Below are 21104 nucleotides of genomic sequence, written 5' to 3' on the forward strand. Positions count from 1 at the left end.
GTCCGGACTACATGCCTGATTCATCTCAACTGGCTTCTCTCGATGTGAAGGAGAACCGTCTCGACTCTGAGCTCTTCCCGGATGACTGATAGGGTGAGTCCAGCTAACCTAAAGAGAAGAGGCCATTATTTATTAGTACTATATTGTAATGCTTCTCTTGTTTTGCTACTTTTACTTGCTGTTACATATTACTACCACTAGATGTCGTCAAGTAACAGTGAAGCTGACATGGCAAGTACAGTATTGTTAAATGTTGTAGAACATTTAAGCATTAATTTCTCACACAAACTAAAAAAAGATCTTCTCACCATCTAATCGGAATATTGTGTGTGAGACATGCAAAGAGACTCAATCAACTTTCCACTGTTCAAATATGAACGGGGAGCATACTATGTTCCATACTGTAACATGCTGTGATCCAAAATGTTCTAGGTTTGTATTCAGTCTGCTCTAAAATGGTGGTGGCTTCCACAGCTGCACAGAGCTTTAATCTATTAAATGGATATTTTTATGTCATGGTAGGTGACTTACTCTGCCACACCAGGCATGAATCATTGAGGACATCATGCTCCGTCATCATAAATCTACTTGCACCTTCCCACCCATTTCATTAGAATGGGATGTGTGTGTGTGTGCGTGTGTGTCATTGTAGGCACCTGAACAAATAAGAGTTCTTCTCACCAACTAATCTATTTGTGCACCACACACAAGTAACGAATTTAACACCACATTTAACATCCAATACTATGAAGTGTCTTTTACAAAGAGAGGTTATAATGTATCACATTGCACAAAAATACACTGTATTCATCCAAAGAGCAATTGTCACCTGAGATTGACAAGGATTAAAAAATGCCAGAGTAGCAATTGTGCTAATTTTAGCATGAAGCGGGAAATATGTTGACCTCACAAACTCAATAAGACAAAATGTCAGCCATGAAAATGTCAGTAATAATTTAAATGTAATGACAGAGCAGGTGTCATTTGCATTGCATATGAAGAGCTTACAGTATTTGACTGTCTGGAACTGACATTAAATGTACCTAAATGCTATGTAAACACTGTGACATTATCCTATAGCGACACCAATGAATTTGACAAAAGAGGGACTGTATGTGACGTAGTCAACAAAGGATAACAATGGAAGATATCCAGAATTTGGATATTTATTCAGCATCAGTATTATTTTCATTAACTGTCATTAGACCATTAATAATAACATGAAAAAAAAGTAAAGTCGACTGCAACATTTATGTATGAACAGCATAAATAAACCTTTCTCCGTATCTGTGTTTGTTTTTCCAAGTAAGTTACTTAGTGTGTGTATGATTTCCTGTTCCCGAGGCTCTGTTCAGGGACACTGCTGTGAGCGCCTAGTTCAGGGTTATATATATATTTATTAGAAGCTTTGTAGCTGGCATTAGAACATGACAGGACAGGGACTTCTGTCAACACGCCCCTAACTAATTCTCAGCAGCATAGTGCTGTGTTTTCAACAAAGGGTGCATAGTGAAATATTATTTCACCACAGTCTTATCAAAAGGCTGTGTGTCTGAAAACAGGAAACCAAAAACACTGTTCCCATTAAATCCACCATTAGGAAGTTTCTAATTAACTGTGTTGCCCACACAATATACAGTACGATTTTAGATACCCTTTTTAAACTATTAGTAGGGAAATGTACATCAAATACAGTGGTGTGAAAAAGTGTTTTGGGGTTTTTGTTGCACATTTGTCACACTGAAATGTTTTAGATCATCAAACAAATATAAATGATAGCCAGTGACAACACAACTGAACACAAAATGCAGTTTTTAAAAGAAACTTTTCAGGCCTTTGTATTGAGTTCTGGACTCCTACAGAGCAGCTACACACGATAACATTCACAGAAAGTTTCCTAGATCTTCCAGACTCTGCGCCTCTTCCTGCAGTATTTCCATGAGTTTCCTGCCTGGGGCCCAAACGGTCTGTGTAATTTAATCTACTCCCGGCTTTCCTCCAGATACGCCTCCTGCTGAGCCCAGTCCGCTGTGATTGGTCACACTGTCAAGGACTTCTGGACAGCTGCTTAACTCCACTTCCTAATTTTGTCGGTACAGGAGTTGATAGTGAATGGCGATTTATCTTTTTTAAATGTCTGCTTTTTAACGTAAGTCATGGCACAACAATCAGTCTGGATTTTTTTTTTTGCGGGACTACCTGTGTTTAAAAATTAAAAAAATTCAGATTGACATACTGATTGTGGTGGAAAAGGGCCATTAGCAGCCCCAGACATCGGTTAGCTAGAAATTTGCATGTATTCGGGTAACACTTCTTCCGCTCCCTGTATGCACACTCTATAATGCTACACAGACATTTATCCAATTACTCACACAAAGTAAATACAGTAAACCTCGGATATATCGGATTCAATTGTTCCCACTGGTTTTGTCCGATATAAGCGAAATCCGTTATATGCGTATACCGGAAAATGTCCGTTTTACGCATATATCGGATTTATATTCGGTATATGCGTAAATCGGATTTCATCCGTTATAAAAAGGCACTTCCTTGACTATGTTTCTAATGTACCTGGACGCGCAGGCAACGCTGCAAACGCTGCAAATGACGTCGTATAGCGGCCTGTCACGATTCGGCGAATCGGAGCGCCACGATGCGGCCATCCGATATATGCGAGGGAAATTTAATGGAAATGAATTGGAACGGGACTGGAGATTTTGTCCGAAATAGGTGAAATCCGTTATAAAAAATCCGATATATGCAATGAATTTTTATTGGAAATGCATGACAGAAAAATCGGTTCTGTCCGTTGTGACGAATTTCCGATATATCCGAGTCCGATATATCCGAGGTTTACTGTACACTTAAATACGCTTGCTCTTCTGACTCTTCAACGCCACTAAGTAACCCTGGAAAGGTGTTAGACGTCAGCAACAGTTTATCGGATAGTCCAGCTTCGTATTGGCCCATGTTATTTCTCTTGCTGACCGGGAATCAGAAACTCCAACCACTTCTGCTGGATGTTTGCCTCTTTAGGAAAGCTAAATAAAATTGGCTTTTTCTCACGCTTGAACAAACATGGAAGTCCGGGTTGTGTGATTGTTGGAGGAACTAGGCATTAAAAACTGTTCTATATGCTATGTTTTAGCATATAGAACCATCCAAAATTGCTGTCATGGCTCACTTCCAAATGCGTAAACTCTTTATGTGACGCGTTGACATTGTTTAACACGTTTAATACAACATTGTAACAAGATTTATAGGTCAAAAAGGGGAAAAGCATATTAGGTGTCAGGTTCTGTGTCCTCCCAGTTTTGTGTTTCCCGGCCCACGTTTGTATTGTGAGTTTTTGTATACACCTTGTTCCTGCTTGGCTATTTCCAGCAGTGGTCTAACTGGTATTTTTAAATATATTTTGTTTTTAAAAATTGGAATTTATAAACAATTTTACTACAGATTTACTTGTGTGCAGCCTACTGTGAGTCGCCTAACGTTATTACGGAGCGAGAATCCCCAAAGTGCAGCTTCGGTCTTTACAAGGCACACTTGAATGCGTCACTCGGAGTTGCCCATAAATGCATCACTCGGAGGCGTTGCCACTGAAGTCGTGGCCGCATCGGCAGTCTGATGATCCGCCAAGCTGCTTCCTACCGCGTCCCTCCCTTATACCTCCCACTCCATCTCTTATTTCTCACCGAACCCACTCGACTGTAGGGATGGAGAACTGCTACAAAGTAGTCCAGGACCACTGAAGACCGAGTCACCACGGAAACGCGGAAAAAAAAAGCCAGGGAGAAGGACGCCTTGACGAGTGTGTAGCGGAAACGTCACCATATGGTTGGTTTGAAAAGAGGCTGCTTCATAGGACTGACATCAAAGTCAAACTTATTTTCGACAAAACTTCACCTTTTATTTATTTAGAGGTGTTTTGTTTTTTTAAATCGGCTTGCTTGCTCCACCTGTGCGCGGCGGCGTCCACACCTCTGTTTGGCTAGTTGCTCATTGCACCACCCCGAAGACAACACAAGACGAGCTGCAGGTTTGTGGCGATATTGAATTAGATTGTTAACTTGTTCAAACACAAGAGGAGGGACAATCCCCAATCGAAGTCCCCGCTCGCCTATGAACCGATCTACCCGGAATAAGGACATGTCTGGCCGGACTGTGAGCATCCCGGACGACCGGGCGTTCGCCAGCTTCAAGGCTGAGTGCCTGTGCGAGGAAGGCTGGAGTGGGACCTACAGCAAGGGGGACATCACGGTGTGGACCCAGGCGTTGGAGGAGGGCAAGTCGGTCCACAAAATGAAAGTGAGTATGCACAACAAATCATTAAAAAAAAACACCAATCTGTCTCATAACACAAAACAGGAAAAGCAGATGCAGCCACAAACATTTGACAGCAACAGTGACATTTGTCTTACTATGTAGCACACACACCACACAATATGTTATGTCATTTACTATACTTTCATCCCTCTGACTCACTTAGCTTCTCATTTATTTATGAACGACTCGCAGTGATACCCGATGAAAGAAAATGGAAATCTTCAACTGAGAGAAGGGACATGCTTATTTCTCTGAGAAACGCGCCCATCTATTTTCAAGACTTAAGAAGCGGCAAACACGCAGCAACATCCGTACACAAAGTCCAAAATTATTGCAAATGTCCAAAAACACACAAAGATTATAACACCCTTGTAAGGGGGAAATTGTCCAAAATTATTGCAAATGTCCAAACCCAAAAATGATACAAAAACACAGACTATAACACCCTTGAAAGGGGGAAATTGTCCAAAAATATTGCAAATGTCCAAACCCCAAAATGATCCAAAAACACACAAAGACTATAACACCCTTGAAAGGGGGAAATTGTCCAAAATTATTGCAAATGTCCAAAAACACACAAAGACTAGAACACCCTTGCAAGGGGGAAATTGTCCAAAATTAATGCAAATGTCCAAACCCAAAAATGATCCAAAAACACACAAAGACCATAACACCCTTGAAAGGGGGAAATTGTCCAAAATTATTGCAAATGTCCAAACCCAAAAATGATAAAAAAACACACAAAGACTATAACACCTGTGTAAGGGGGAAATTGTCCAAAATTATTGCAAATGTCCAAACCCAAAAATGATCCAAAAACACGCAAAGACTAGAACACCCTTGTAAGGGGGAAATTGTCCAAAATTATTGCAAATGTCCAAACCCAAAAATGATCCAAAAACACAAAGACTACAACACCATTGTAAGGGGGAAATTGTCCAAAATTATTGCAAATGACCAAACCCCAAAATGATCCAAAACACACAAAGACTACACCACCCTTGCAAGGGGGAAATTGTCATATTGGGATATGTTTATAATATTGTGGTCAACACATTTTTCAACACAAAAGCCCAAACAATCCTAATTCAGATCAGCCCTAACTGCATCCTACACATGCTAGATTATCTCATTCAAACACATGCACGAGTATGATACGTATGTCCTATTCACTTGGAACCATGATGCAAACTTGCTGGGGCGACATCTCTATTTGAATATGTTCCATAATGTAATGACTTCTTTCATGAAAATTGTTTCATTAGTTTTTTTTTTTTGCATATTCCTGCTCATTTTCAAACAAAAAAACAAATTAATGGTAATACAACATTGCTTCTTCAGTTTGGATCACTTTGAAATTTTATGTTTAACTGTCCATGAGATTTAAACATGGGGAACAAACTTTGATCTTTTGTCATTTTTGGTAAAATTATGACAGTTTTTATCATCTGGTTTATGTTGGACTTTGTTATTTGTTGCTTCGTCATCATCAGTGTTTTAGGAGAATGATGCAGTTACTTTAGCACAGGACCTGCATGCATATATTCATTCATTCATTCATTCATTTTCTAATGCTTATGCTCACGAGGGTCGCGGGCGGTGCTGGAGCCTATCCCAACTGTCTTCGGGCGAGAGGCGGTGTACACCCTGGACTGGTGGCCAGCCAATCACAGGGCACATATAGACAAACAACCATTCACACTCACATTCATACCTATGGACAATTTGGAGTCGCCAATTAACCTAGCATGTTTTTGGAATGTGGGAATAAACCGCAGTACCCGGAGAAAACACACGCATGCACGGGGAGAACATGCAAACTCCACACAGAGATGGCCGAAACGGAGAATCACAGTCACATTTTATTCATCTTGCATATTTTTTAGGGTTGTCCCATATTGGCTTTTTCTATGCCGATATCAGCCGATATTCCATACCGATATGTGCAAAATGACATACTGTATCTCCTGTAGTGGAATTAACACATTGTTGTATACAGCATTTTTTCCATTGGTTTTCATGATTGGGAAAAAAATCTGATGCCGATATGCTGATAATTATCAAACATCCATAATATTTTTTACTTTAATCACACCAGTGAATGTAATTCCATTCATTTTTTTTTTAAAATAAATTAATTTCCGAAGTACATTCCAGTTATAGTATGTTTAATTAGATAATCGCACCCTTGCATAACCAGCGACTATTAATCTTCTGGCTTTACTGTCTGTCTGCAAACAATACTATCATGCAATATGACTATTAATAGAGACTATTATTATCAGTTAAACAATAATATATTTATTATTTCATCCATGTGGTTGACCATTTGACCACTGTCATCTCATCCTTTTCTCGAAAGACCCCATCTATTTGTAAAGCTGTTGCTGAAAGTGTCATCACCACTCTAAACTGTAACGTGCCATTTTAGAACTGACTTCTTACCATTGCTTTCTAAGGTGATCTGAGACAACGACCCAAATTAATTTTAGATATAGATTTATTTTATCTATGAACAGGTTAGACGGGGCTCATTTACATACTGGCTTACCTGATGTAAATGTCACACTCGTACGTAATGGTTGCTTTGGGATTGAAGGCTAAATACGGCCTGAACTTTTTTGTGGGTGTATCCGGGTCTAAAGCCAGCGAGGCAAAGCTTGTTTACTTTTGTTAAATAAAGTGTATGTGCACACATGGGTGTTATCTATGTGTGCAGGGGGCGCAACGGCAGGATTTTCCCAGCCCCCATGTCTTATTTTAGTTGTAAAGGTGCACTGATAAAAATACTACAAGGTTCTGTTTACTTTAAAAAAAAGTAAGGCAACATTTTGCAACAAGAAAAGTGTTTGGACAAAATTAATTTTGAAAGTAAAGTCGATATACTTTTGCAGGTGATGTTGGCTTGCTTTTAGGAGTTGACTTTACATACAAAAGTGAGTTGAGTTTTTGTTTGCACCAATGCAATTTGCTGTGGGGCCTTGTGTCTCCAATAAGGTGCCTAGTGGCATGCAGTGGCTCAAACTGCCTCCCAACTGGCTCGTGGTGGCCCGTAATGGCGGCAAGAAAGTAAAATGTTTTTTTTAAATCTTCATTGCGCCGATTGCTTGACGCAAGGGGCGCAAAATGTGGAACCAAGTGGAACCAAATGTCGCAAACAATCCGCCTATTGGAACCCACTGGAATGTAATGGCGCGAGCCAAGTTGCGCCAATGCAGTATGCTGTGTCGCCAATAAGGTGCCTAGTGGCATGCGGTGGCTGAAACTGCCTCCCAACTGGCTCGTGGTGGCCTGTAATGGCGGCAAGAAAATTTCAACATTTTTAAAATTTTCATTGCGCCGATTGCTTGACGCAAGTGGCGCGAAATGTGGAACCAAGTGGAACCAAATGTTGCAAACAATCCGCCTATTGGAACCCACTGGAATGTAATGGCACGAGCCAAGTTGCGCCAATGCAATATGCTGTGGCGCCTTGTGTCGCCAATAAAGTGCCTAGTGGCATGCAGTGGCTCAATCTGCCTCCCAACTGGCTTGTGGTGGCCCGTAATGGCGGCAAGAAAATACAATTTTCTTTTAAATCTTCATTGCGCCAATTGCTTGACGCAAGCCAGTTGGTGCCAGTTCACGCCATAGACTATGTGATTGGCGCGTAGTGGCTCGCTGTGGCTCCAAAAAACGGCAACATGGCAACATGCCGAGCAAACATTAATTCGGCGCCACAGCGATCCACTACACGCCGATCACTTCCACTCTGCCTTCAACAGAGCTTTGTCGTACCGTAGCTGCTGTGGTGTCGTCCCTATGTTTACCCGTATATCACTGGAATTATTTTAATGTCACAAGATTTACGGTAATTTAAAAATAGCTTTGCCGGGCCTGTTGCTGGCTACATCTTTGATGTTAAAGGTTAAAAAAAAAATCCTTTGGAAATGTCTGGTGGGGTGGAATCAAAATCCGTGGGCTGTAGTTTGCCCATATCTGATTGTATAGTGGTCTCATTATTGTTCATGATTCCGCCAGGTACTGTACATCCTGATGGTGCTTCAGGATAGGCATATCTTGTTTGCATCAGCACTGTGTGTGTGTGTGTGTGTGTGTGCAGAGTAAGGTGCTATTTATTCATGCTTTTATACAGGACAGGCTCAGCAAACAAAGACAAGCAAAAAGTACATAAAAAGTGCAAACAAACGCACATGGGCGGTGCATTTATCGTGAACTGCCACTTTTAATGTAAATGCGAGCGTAACGGAAGCTTGAATTTTTCATGATCGCTCAATCTGCTGTTTTGCCATCATGATGCAGCTGAGCCGAGCAGGAGGGGCTTGGAAGGTGGAGGAGCGAGCTGGCGTTGCGTAGTCCTTTGCTATTTGCAGGCGGTTTTCAGAGGGTCCACGTTATAGTACATTAGTTTTATCATGGTGTCCGTGTACGTCTATGAGACTCCGAGGTATGCCCCTTGCTGACACGGTGTATAGCCTCTGATTCACTCACTGGCAGACGGTTGTATTTTTTTTTTTCCTCAAATGTGTTATCAGCACCCAGGGGAGCTCGTGACGAGAGCTGACAGCTTGAAGTGAGGGGAAGGAGCGTTGTGACGGAGAGTGAACAGACTGGAGAAGATGTGCAAGGGTCAAATATAATTTAATCTACTGTCAGTGGGGAAAGACTGAGACTGACAAACCTGAATACATGTTGATTCTTTCGTAGGTCTTACTTTTTCACCGGCCTCTCTATTTCGGTCTACTCACCGTTCCATCTGCGGAGTTAATTGAATTACAAATGAAACGAAATTAAGCTTGTGTACTTGGCGTGCTGTTTCAGTTTTCCTGTGAATACAAATGTCCCTTATTCTGTCCGAGTCCATTTTTTAATTCGGTCAACTCGAGCCTCTCTTGCGTTGAACGACCTCATCGGACTAATAAGTAGAGCTTTGTTACAAATTAGTCTTGCATTCAAAATAAATCCTGATTTCGGTTTTAAGACGTCTCATCTGAATGCCAAATCTATCAAATCCCGATAGACCAGTTTATCATTGGGGGTCAATTTTTGGGGTTTATGACATCAGTTCCTCCTCTTCCCGGAGAGTGACCGGTAGACATACCATCAGAAAATTCTCTTTGGGATTTTCCCTTTCAAGGGGTCGCCACCGCAAATCAAATCAGTCTTCTGCATCTGTCTCTCTGACACCAACTACCCTCATGTCCTCCTTCACTACATCCATAAACCTCCTCTTTGGTCTTCTTCTACGCCTCCTACCTGGCAGCATCTCGCCTCTGAACCATCTAAGTCGGGTCTCTCGGACTTTATCTCCAAGGCCTCTAACATGTAATGTCCCTGTGATGTACTCCTTCCTGATCCTATCCATCCTGGTCACTCCCAATGAGAACCTCAGCATCCTCATCTATGCTACCTCCGGTTCTGCTGAATTAGATTTCCAATCAGTGCAAAGGGGCACCCAAATATAACCGTTACAATCAATTTCAAAGACATTAAAGCATTATTCACTAACACATGTCCTAACCATCTCAGTCTGGCCTCTCGGACTTTATCTCCAAGGCCTCGAACATGTAATGTCCCAGTACGATGTACTTGTTCCTGATCCTATCCATCCTGGTCACTCCCAATGAGAACCTCAGCATCCTCATCTCTGCTTCCTCCGGTTCTGTTTCCTGTCTTTTCCTCAGTGGCACTGTCTCTAGACCAACCAACATGGCTGATCTCACCACACCATCAGGAATGCATTTAGACCCCAGAAAACGGCCGTATGCCACCACAGTCACCAGGCACACACCCTGCCAATGCCAGCTCCGAGCCCAGTCCTTGAAACCCATAGGTACCATCGCACACCACATGCTCCCCCTGCAAGGAACTAGTGCCTCCTCCAACAAATCTGGGGCGATTCAGATAGTTAAGGCTGACTATTGTAATGCGTCGATCAGCGGCAGCCGCATCAAAACTCTCTCTCTCTCTCCCCTCAACCATTGACCGCCGAACCTCGCCACAGAGGTGCCCAAAGTGCAGCCCAGTGGTCATTTGTCATTTGGCCCCGAGGCACACTGCAGAAACGCAACGAGTTTAACTCAATCAGATCATTGGTAAGACGTTAAGACTCACCGTAATGGACCCACACCTTCTTCATGTTGTCCTCTGCAACAAGAGAAATAACCCATTTCTAACAGTTTTTAATGTTAGGAGCTGGAGAAAATCTCCATTTCAAATAACTTACCCGTACAAATGAATTATTGAGGCTTTTTTTTTTTTTACTTTAATCCTCCAGGGAGAAAAATGGCAGCATAATATTGTTAAACCCCCACTGGGCTGATTTGTAATAAAGTCACCTTGGTGAGAAAAGCACACTTTAATCCATTTCATTTTGATTTGCTCTTTTTCGTTTCTTTCAGTTCCGCTTCTACTCCTTTTTACTTCTTTGACTCTTGATATACATATCCCTGTGTCTTTGCGTTTGTTTTGCCTATTATTAACACTAAGGCCCTCTGGTATTTGTTACTGTGGTAACGGCTCCACTCTTCTTAGCTTGTGTTCTAAACCTGACAGAGGTAGAAATCCCTGTGGCTTTTGGACACACCCTCACTAGTGTATTGGGAATACGCATGGATGGGTATACAAAGTTTTTACAAGGGGATATTTAGGACACCCTTTGAGACAGGAAATAATAATCTATCACTAATCTTATATATGTTGCATTGAGTTATTCATGGGGGTGTCACAGCGACACCCAGCTCATGAGAGGAGAAGATTCATCATTGAGTTCTCGAGGATGAGAAGAGATTTTAACATTAATTTGAAGAAAAGTAGAGTAATCCCTTGTTTGTCACAGTTAATTGGTTCCAAACCTGACGTGATAAGTGAATTTCCCTGAACTAGGACTCCTTATTTATAAATGGAATATTTTCATAGTTGGAGCATAGAAAACCTCCATAATGACTTTTACAGTCAACATAATAATCATCCAAAATGAGAAATTAGACATTCATTCATTTTTTACCGCTTTTCCTTACGAGTGTCGCGGGGGGTGCTCGAGCCTATCTTCGGGCAAGAGGCGGGGTACACCCTGGACTGGTGGCCAGCCAATCAGATATAGGCACATACGTATAGACAAACAACCATTCACACTCACATTCATACCTATGGACAATTTGGAGTCGCTAATTAACCTAGCATGTTTTTGGAATGTGGGAGGAAACCGGAGTACCCGGAGAAAACCCACGCATGCACGGGGAGAACGTGCAAACTCCACACAGAGATGGCCGAGGGTGGAATTGAACCCTCGTCTCCTAACTGTGAGGTCTGTGCGCAAACCACTCGACCGCCGTACAGCCGAAATTAGACATAATATAGGCTAATCCATTAGAATTGCAAGCGCACTTCCTGCGGTGGATATTGTCATGACCATTGTAAAATACTGTTTTTGGTTAAGGAGAGACTCACGATACACTTCAATCTAGAGCTTCAACAATTAATCGATTCATCAAAGGGTAAGCGATTTACCCAATTCATTAATTTGATAACCTCTGCATGTTTTAATGCCGCAAAATTTCCAGACTGCAAGGCATCAGTAGCTTAGTTTTTAAGGTCTTGGCTGTTGGGATTTGATTGTGGGCCAATCACTTACAGACCAAAATATCATGATGTGCTTTATATATCACTATATTGACAGTTACTATGGTACACATTATGTCATTGGATGCTCATATCACCATAACAAAAAACAAAAAAAAAACCTTACACTGTATTATGGAAAGCAGGAAGTGAACAAATGTAACAGTTACTGATTGTAAAAGTACCAGATGGAGGGGTAGGATTTAATAAGCTTTGCTTCTTCCTACTCCTTTTGGACATGTGGAACTGTGAACTGATTATGGGATGCACTCAATTGTAATCTGATGCATGTTCAAATGAAATAAAAACAAAACCAAAATATGTAACATGGGCATGGTTGTCTGAGAGACAAAGTAGCAAAGTATGTTAGTTGGGTGGGTCACAAATGTTTCACTCAAACATTATTTTCAATTCAATGAAAGGTTAGGTTAGCCATTTTCGTCATTGATTTATTGATTTATTTGATGTATTTTGACAGTTTGAGAGTCAAGATTGCATTATACCTTCATGTTCTTCACAATCAATTTTATACAGTCTTTGCTTTTGTCATTTCACAATGTGAAATGGGTTCATCATTCATTTACTGAATGTTTACCACACTTCACGATGCAACATAGAGTACATTGAATTGTGGACACGACCGAGACAATTTCTTAACGCAGAACGATTTGCCTCTTCAGTGTATGCTCATCTCATGTTGTTGTCATGGCATCTGGTGAGCCCAACTTTAGCACTTGTCATTGTGTGTTTTAAAAAAAAAATAAAAAAGGGAAGGATCATTGCATTGGTGATTGGGGAAAAGTGACTACTTTGCATCTCTAGTGTTACAGAGATGGAGGAAAGTCACATTATATACAGTAAGTATATGTACATTTTCCCTCCCATAGGGCAACATGGTGGACTAAGTGGTTGGCACATCTGCCTCGCAGCCAGGAGTGTGAAATAGGAATCACTGTTGTAACATCCCTGTGTGGAGTTTGGGCATTTTCTGGGATATTAGGTTAATTAGAGACTCTTAATTGGCTTAATGTATGAATGATTCTATAAACCAGGGGTCTCAAACTCAATTTACTTGGGGGCCACTGGAGCTAGGGTCTGGGCGAGACTGGCCCGCATCAGGTTTAAAAAAAAAAAAAAAAAAAAAGAATGCATTTATTAAAAACAGAAAAATTAATAAACTTTGCTTTGGTTTCGATTTTCTACAATAAAAGCTCTGATAAAACATTCCACTGTTCTCAAATATCTGACTTTTTATTTTTCTACACAAAATAAGATGAAAAATAAATAACCAAATCAAGAATAAAGAAAATCAATCGGTAATAAATAAATATAATAACACTAAAACGGCAAATAATAAAAACTTAAGAAACCACATATAGTTGGTGGGTAGACAAATTATTTTTTTCAGATTAAAATGAACAAAGCATTATTAGAGCCCTGTAGACATGACAAAACACGACTATAGTCACATTTATACTCTTTTTATTTACAACATATTGCGCAACTGCAGGGTCTTGAGACACATGCTAACTCACAAACTAGAGAGCTAGCGACCTAAACGGTAGCCTTCAAGTTATTTCCTTTAAACTTAAATAGCCAAAAACTTACCACTTCCACACGGATAGGGAGGATAACTATTAACAGTTATTTAACCTTTAACATGAACATTAATCAAACGTAATAATTTTTTCTGGGTACATGATACCATACAGCATCCATATCAAACTTGCGCGGGCCGCACTAACATTAAACTTTCATATCAAGGCAGGGGCCTCAAACTAGTGTCCTGCGGGCCACATTTGGCCCGCGGGCCGCGTGTTTCAGACCCCTGCTATAGCCTATCCCAGCTGTCTTCGGGCGAGAGGCGGGGTACACCCTGGACTGGTCGTCAGCTAATCACAGGGCACATATAGACAAACAACCATTCACACTCACATTCATACGTAGCCATGTTTGAAATCTAGATCAGATCACTGAGTCTCTGTGTTCTTGCCTGACTTGTCATTGCCATTGTCTCTCTTTCTCTGTCTGATGCAGTGTCGGATGGTCTGTAAGGAGGTGTCAGCTGAGACCATGTATGATGTCCTCCATGACATCGAGTACAGAAAGAAATGGGACACAAATGTCATTGAAACCTTCGATATTGGAAAACTTACGGTCAATGCCGATGTTGGCTACTACTCATGTACGTTGCAAAGTTGGCTTCCACATGCCGCTTCATTGATTCATTAATCTAATTTGACTAACATACAAATTGCATGTTTTTGCCAACAGGGAAGTGTCCAAATCCGCTCCGTAACAGAGATGTCATCACGCTTCGCTCCTGGTTGCAGATAGGGAAAGATTACATCATCATGAACTATTCTGTTAAACATGCCGTAAGTTCACGCACACCGACATACATGTCCGCTTATGGTTAGCTTTAGCTTTCGCCGTGCAACTTATGTGCAGAGATACCTATGCAGTGAGGTGGAACAAATGAGTGCGCGGATGAGCTGGTTAAAGGTGAAATCAGTTCAGTAAGCTTTAGCGCATTATGTCATATGAACCACATTTTTTAAAATATATATTTTATATACATTTTATACCAGTATAGAGTCTTCCAGTGATAATAAAATGACTTGTACTGGTGTAAATGATATAAACGTAAACAAACTGAGTTCAGCCCGTGGGCCATTTTTTTAATTGGCATGCAGCACATTCTAAAATGAATGAAAAAATGAAAAAAGAAAATGTTAAAAAGACAACAAAAAAGCAGCAGAAAATTGAAAATAAGCAGTCATTTAACAAGAATAAAGTGAAAATATTATGAGAAAAAAAAACTGTTTGTAATGGGAGAAAAAATGACTTAATACAAGGAAAAATGATTTGTAATTTTTGGAAAATGTGGTTCTAAGAAAAAGTTATAATATTAACATATTATGGGAATAAAGTATTATTATATACTATTATATTATATTATTATATATATTATTATATACTATTACGAGAACATTTTACACCTGTAAGACAAAGCTGAGGCAGTTTTTAACGTCTTGTGTTAAATGTGTTGTCTACAAAATATCAATATGGCATTATTCTCAGTGTGGCATTCACCCCTTCCTTAAATAATAATAGTAATAGTGATATACTGTAGTTTTTCACAATTTGTAAGAAGAGCTACAGTAGACACACTTAGGTCTCTTGATGGTACAACGAAAAGAGTTGAACATCCACAATGCTTACTGACTGCTCTCTTGAGCAAACAAGCTGATTATCTGCAACCACGTGAGCCGAAACAAGAATCAAACCTCCCTTTTAGTTCATGTTTCTGATCTAATGAGAAAATGTGGACAGTAATTTTTAGTACAACGGTTCTTGATCCTTGCCTTCATGTAGCGTGGCTATGCAATAATTACATTTTTGCCATTAGTCTGGATTATTAAAATGAATGGCCTTGTGACTCCAAATGAGACATTGGGACAGACTCGTCCCCGCTGAGTAGTCAAAATAAAATGATTATAGTGGAAAAGCATTCCCCCGTCACTCACTTGGAACTGTGGACCACCACAGTTAATGTTTTCTTTTATTCTCCCAGAATGCCATTCGTTTTGTGCCTGTTTGCGGTTCTGTTATTTCCTCCTTTTCCTTGCAGTAAATGTAATGTTTACAGAAGGGTAAGACCTCGCTTTCCGCATTCCTGCATGGACCCCCCCACTCCCCCTCCCCCGCCATGGTCCAATATACTGCAGGTCCACAGGCACATTTGAGGAACTTAAGGGAAGTATAAATTATAGCGTTATATACAATAGGTCATTTGGAATTTGAGGATAATGTCTTATGAAATTATATACGGTATTTTCTGGAGTATAAATCGCTTCGGAGTATAAGTTGCACAAGGTCAAAAATGCATAAGATATGCCTTTATTCGTCCCTCAGTGGGGAAATTTGCAATAATAGTTAGGTAGAAAAAAAACATACATAAGTCGCACTGGAGTATAAGTCGCACTTTTTGCGGGTAATTTATTTTTCAAACTACTTGACCAAAACCGACATTACATCATCTTGGAAGGCAAGATTAAAAAAAGACATAAAATAATAGAGTGGAGGAGGGTATGAAGGTCATTTGATACAAAAATTGGAATGAAAGAATTTACCTACTACTCTCTCGAGTGTTCTTGAACAATTTTTACAATTTTTGAAAGTGTATTTGTATTGTTGGTACAGAAATATCCACCTAAGAAGGACATGGTTAGAGCCGTATCCCTCCAGACTGGCTACATGATCCAGAGCCAGGGACCCAAGCACTGTGTCCTCACATACATGGCGCAGGTAGATCCACGAGGTAAACACACATTTGTGCATTCATTTTTCACCCTTTTGCTTTTTGGGATGCTTAGCTTGCTGATGTGGGGATAATACCCCGATAATGGCATAACAGATTTTTCAAGATATGAGACTTAGGCTTTGATTTTCATATTTTCTCATAATGTCTCTTTGCAGGTTCTTTACCGAAGTGGGTTGTCAACAAGTCTTCTCACTTTCTTGCTCCTCGTGTAAGTCATTTACAGGGGCATACAAGAGTTTTGTGTGGCAGTTCTAGACTCCATACCTCGTTTGTCTCTCTTCACCTTTTTTAACCCTTAGATGCATAAATGGGTCAAAAATGACCCGGTCAGGTTGTTTTCTTGAAATAGCTTCGTAATGAATTTTTTTTTATCATTTCATATTCCAGGTATTCCTCAAAAAACACGTTTTTAATATCATGCCATTCACATTTTTAACTTACCTTTTATAAATTTTAAGAAATTTTTGTTTTTGTGTTGCTACCCCAACCTTCCATAAGTGGGTCAAAAATGACTCGGTCAGGTTGTTTTCTTGAAATATCTTCGTAATGAATTTTTTTTTATCATGTCATATTCCAGGTATTCCTCAAAAAACATGTTTTTGCTATCATACCATTCACATTTTTAACTTACCTTTTATACATTTTAAGAAATTTTAGTTTTTGTGTTGCTACCCAACCTTCCATAAGTGGGTCAAAAATGACTCGGTCAGGTTGTTTTCTTGAAATAGCTTCGTAATGAAATGTTTTTATCATTTCATATTCCAGGTATTCCTCAAAAAAACACGTTTTTAATATCGTGCCATTCACATTTTTAACATACCTTTTATAAATTTTAAGAAATCTTCCATAAATGACCCACATGCATTTTCTATGGAATCCAATAGGAACCTTTGATTCTTATCAACTTTGACTGTCAGGAATAAATTAACTGTAGACCACACAGACCATATCAGAAGTGTCACCCCTCAGGAAGATTATTTTACACATAAAGTGCTAATACAACAAGTATTATCTTCATATAATATTGTGTATGTGTCTTTCATGACTGTTAGAATTATTAACAAATTATCCCAAATTGCCAAAGTGGCAAAATTGGCATAAAAACACATTGATTCTAGTATGGGTCATTTTTGACTCACTTATGGAAGAGTGTAGGGTCCAGTCACTCGTGCATCTAAGGGTTAAAGCCTCTTCACATAGGAAATATTGCAAAGTTGATACTGTGTAAACATAGACAGAATGGTACGCTGAAAAGCCACAGATGGGTCGTTAGAAGTGATAATGAATTCCATATGCTAACACTGTCATATTACACGTCATGCCTCAGTGCTTTGTGAACTCACCGGTACAATTTTTGTTTTTATTCTATTGTAGTACAATATAGTACGAGCGATGCCAGACGTTACTCAACACTTGAGTTAGAATTTCGCCGAAGCTATTATTATTTTTTGCTTAAACTTAGCATTTGCAAGCATAAAATTAAAATTTAATTAAAAATGTAAAAAAAAAAAACTAAAATACATATAAGGCATTCACAAGATTTATTATGTACACTGTAAATAATATGTAGTATTCTGGACTGGTCACTAGGTGTCAGTTTAGAGAGAACACCAGGCTTGATTGCAGGAACAACGGAATTAACTCCCATCAGGTACAATAATCCCCTAATAAAAACACAGGCCAAGTTTGAACCCCGGTTGTCTCTTCCTGTTTGCCCGGCACTTAGCTCCCCCCCTAAGGAACACATTTATCTCAACACGCACAAGCATGAGTCTTATGTCTTAAATGGCTTGTTTACTTGTATTATGTTTACTATAGTAATTAATATAAGTGTAAAGGTGACTATAGGGGTGTTAGTTTGCGTCCAGAGGTCTCCAATAATGTTAAACACCATATTTAGAAGACTGTAAACAGGTTTTCTTGGCTATAACTATGAAAATACTCAATATATAAACAACTTTGGGCTGGAATCAATTACTGTCTAATTATTTTGTTAGTATAGTGTACTATATTAGAATATTCTAAATCAATCCCGTTCATATTTTACCAGTTGTGGTTTCAGATTTTAAATATATTTTAGTATATACTATATCTATTTTCATTTTTCCAGGCAATGAAGAAGATCAACAAAGCATGTTTGAAGTATTACGATTGGAAGCAGAGACACAACCCAGGATTCAAGCCATGGCTCTACCCCGAACAGACTACATTACCCAGCATTCCACTGTCTGATCTTGGCATTCAGCATGCCGAGAGCCTGGAAAATATTGACGAAAGCTCCCTGGCTGAGACCCATGAGAGGGATGACAGTGACTAGCACACTGGAGTCAAACCCGGGTCATGTATTCACACACACACACACACACACACATTGATGCAGGGATACATGCATGCCTGATACACAATCATGATTACACACGTGGATGCGATTCATTTCATACACGCATAGACACACTGTACTAAATATATCTCTACTCACGCTCACAAAACATGTATGGAAGCGTTCATGCAAACACACATTTGACTCCATATTTGTTTACATAATGCATGCATACTTGCATCCTCTGTCGTCAAGATACAATCACAAATTCATACAATCACAAGTACTTATTTTTTACAACTGGGTTGTCAAAGTAAGATTTGCCTGTTAAAAGAATATTTTCAAATGAGAAAGAATTTTTTTTCTGCAACATTTACTTTCATTCAGCAAAAACAATGTAGCTCAAGATATGATTGACACGCATCACATGTACACAAAATGGCAATTTACTTGCTTTCTACCATCACTGTAGTTGTTTTGTAAGCACACAAGAAATATGCAGGCAGCTGTCGATCCCAGCGAATGTCAATTCTATAGTTGTGAGGACTCTCGTCAACTCAATGCCTTACCTCATGCTTAGCTTAATCTTAGCTTAACCACAACCTTAAAAAACAAATCTAAACCCGAGACTTTAGACAGAGTCTCCAATGTGGAAGTGCCTTCGACCTGCATTTTTTTCCAACAGCCAGCAGAGGGAGACTCCACCAAGATGATCACCACAAAATGATACATGACAAAGCAAAGCGTTTGTCTTAATGCTCAACTATGCTTTTATCTGGGAAATGCCAAATGTAGAAAAATATCCTTCGCTGTTGCAGTTTGAAATCCCAGTCCTCACAAAGATAGAACGACAAGTCCTCACGCAGCTGTAACATGACATTCTTTTCTCTACTCAAGTTTGATGTATGAATGTACGTTTAGAAATTTAATACAGATTCCTACAGAGGTTTTCAAACTTCCACTGAGATCTGAGTCGTTTTTTTTTCTTTATGTGTGTGCTTGTGTTTCACACTCAAAAGTGTACATTTTCAACTGCACATTTACACACACTCATGGAAGTTAATATGATTTTGGGCCATAAAGGATTGATGCTATTATGTCTAGGCTTTGCATAAGCTTAAAATTTGTATATGCTTACAACATAAAGCAACAGCAGGTCATCAACCTAAACACCTACCTACCTCAAGTTGCAAGTAAATGGAACACACAATATAATACATATGCAAATACCACAAAGGCATGCTGGATAACTTCCTGTTGGGGAAGTGTGTACCTAGGCTTCCTAGCATGCCTTGCGGCTTATGAAAACTAGTATATAGTAATGATAATGGTTTTATTTCATTTGAACATGCATCAGATTACAATTGAGTGCATCCCATAATCAGTTCACAGTTCCACATGTCCAAAAGGAGTAGGAAGAAGCAAAGCTTATTAAATCCTACCCCTCCATCTGGTACTTTTACAATCAGTAACTGTTACATTTGTTCACTTCCTGCTTTCCATAATACAGTTTGTTTTTTTTAAATTTTTATTTTATTTTTGTCACGTACCGAGGTACGTACGTACGTACTCCAAAAGGAGTAGGAAGAAGCAAAGCTTATTTAATCCTACCCCTCCATCTGGTACTTTTACAATCCGTAACTGTTACATTTGTTCACTTCCTGCTTTCCTAATATAGTTCAAGTTTTTTTTATTTATTTAATTTAATTTAATTTTATTTTTGTCACGTACCGAAGTACGTACGTACGTACTCCAAAAGGAGTAGGAAGAAGCAAAGCATATTAAATCCTACCCCTCCATCTGGTACTTTTACAATCAGTAACTGTTACATTTGTTCACTTCCTGCTTTCCATAATACAGTTTAAGGTTTTTTGGGTGTTTTTTGTTTTTAATAATGCACCTCGTACCGAAGTAGGAGGTGATATGAGCATCCAATAACATAATGGGTACCATAGTAAGTGTCAATATAGTGGTATATAGCACATCATGACTGGTTCAAGACTCTTCATCCTTGTATTTAGCAAACATCAACTGCTTGTAATTTTTCTTGAATTGGCTCATCGTTGTGCATTGTTTGAGGGTCTTACTCAATCCATTCCATAGTTTGATTCCACATACTGAAATGCTATGGCTTTTTAACATAGTCCTAGCATAGAAGTGTTTCAAATGTACTTCTTCCCTGAGATCATATTTCTCCTGTCTTGTAGAGAAGTATTGGAAGACATTTTTAGCTAATTGGTTATTTTTAGCCTTATGCATTATTTTAGCTGTTTGAAGATGAACTATATCAGCAAGTTGAAGTATTTGTGATTTTAGAAATAAGGAGTTAGTATGTTCTATGTAGGCGGCATTATGAATTATCCTTACTGGCCTTTTTTGGAATACATTTAGCGAGTGAAGATTGCTTTTATAGTTATTAGCCCATATTTCCACACAATAAGTAAGATATGGTAGAACCAGAACAAATTTTGCTTTGTTCAATACTGAAATATTTCTGGCCACCTTATTTTG

General features: G+C 39.3%; 1 protein-coding gene across 1 annotated transcript; it reads left to right on the forward strand.

Moving 5' to 3' along the window:
* Positions 1–3555: 3555 nt before the first annotated feature.
* Positions 3556–19552, forward strand: stard10 (StAR-related lipid transfer (START) domain containing 10). Its single transcript, XM_058079440.1, has 6 exons — positions 3556–4308; positions 13984–14131; positions 14221–14324; positions 16153–16270; positions 16429–16481; positions 18384–19552. Exons 1-6 carry the CDS (start codon positions 4123–4125, stop codon positions 18588–18590), a joined length of 816 nt encoding a protein of 271 aa, XP_057935423.1. The 5' UTR covers positions 3556–4122; the 3' UTR covers positions 18591–19552.
* The last annotated feature ends 1552 nt before the right edge of the window (positions 19553–21104 follow it).

This window comes from Doryrhamphus excisus, chromosome 8 (assembly GCF_030265055.1).
Source record: "Doryrhamphus excisus isolate RoL2022-K1 chromosome 8, RoL_Dexc_1.0, whole genome shotgun sequence".
Taxonomy (NCBI): domain Eukaryota; kingdom Metazoa; phylum Chordata; class Actinopteri; order Syngnathiformes; family Syngnathidae; genus Doryrhamphus; species Doryrhamphus excisus.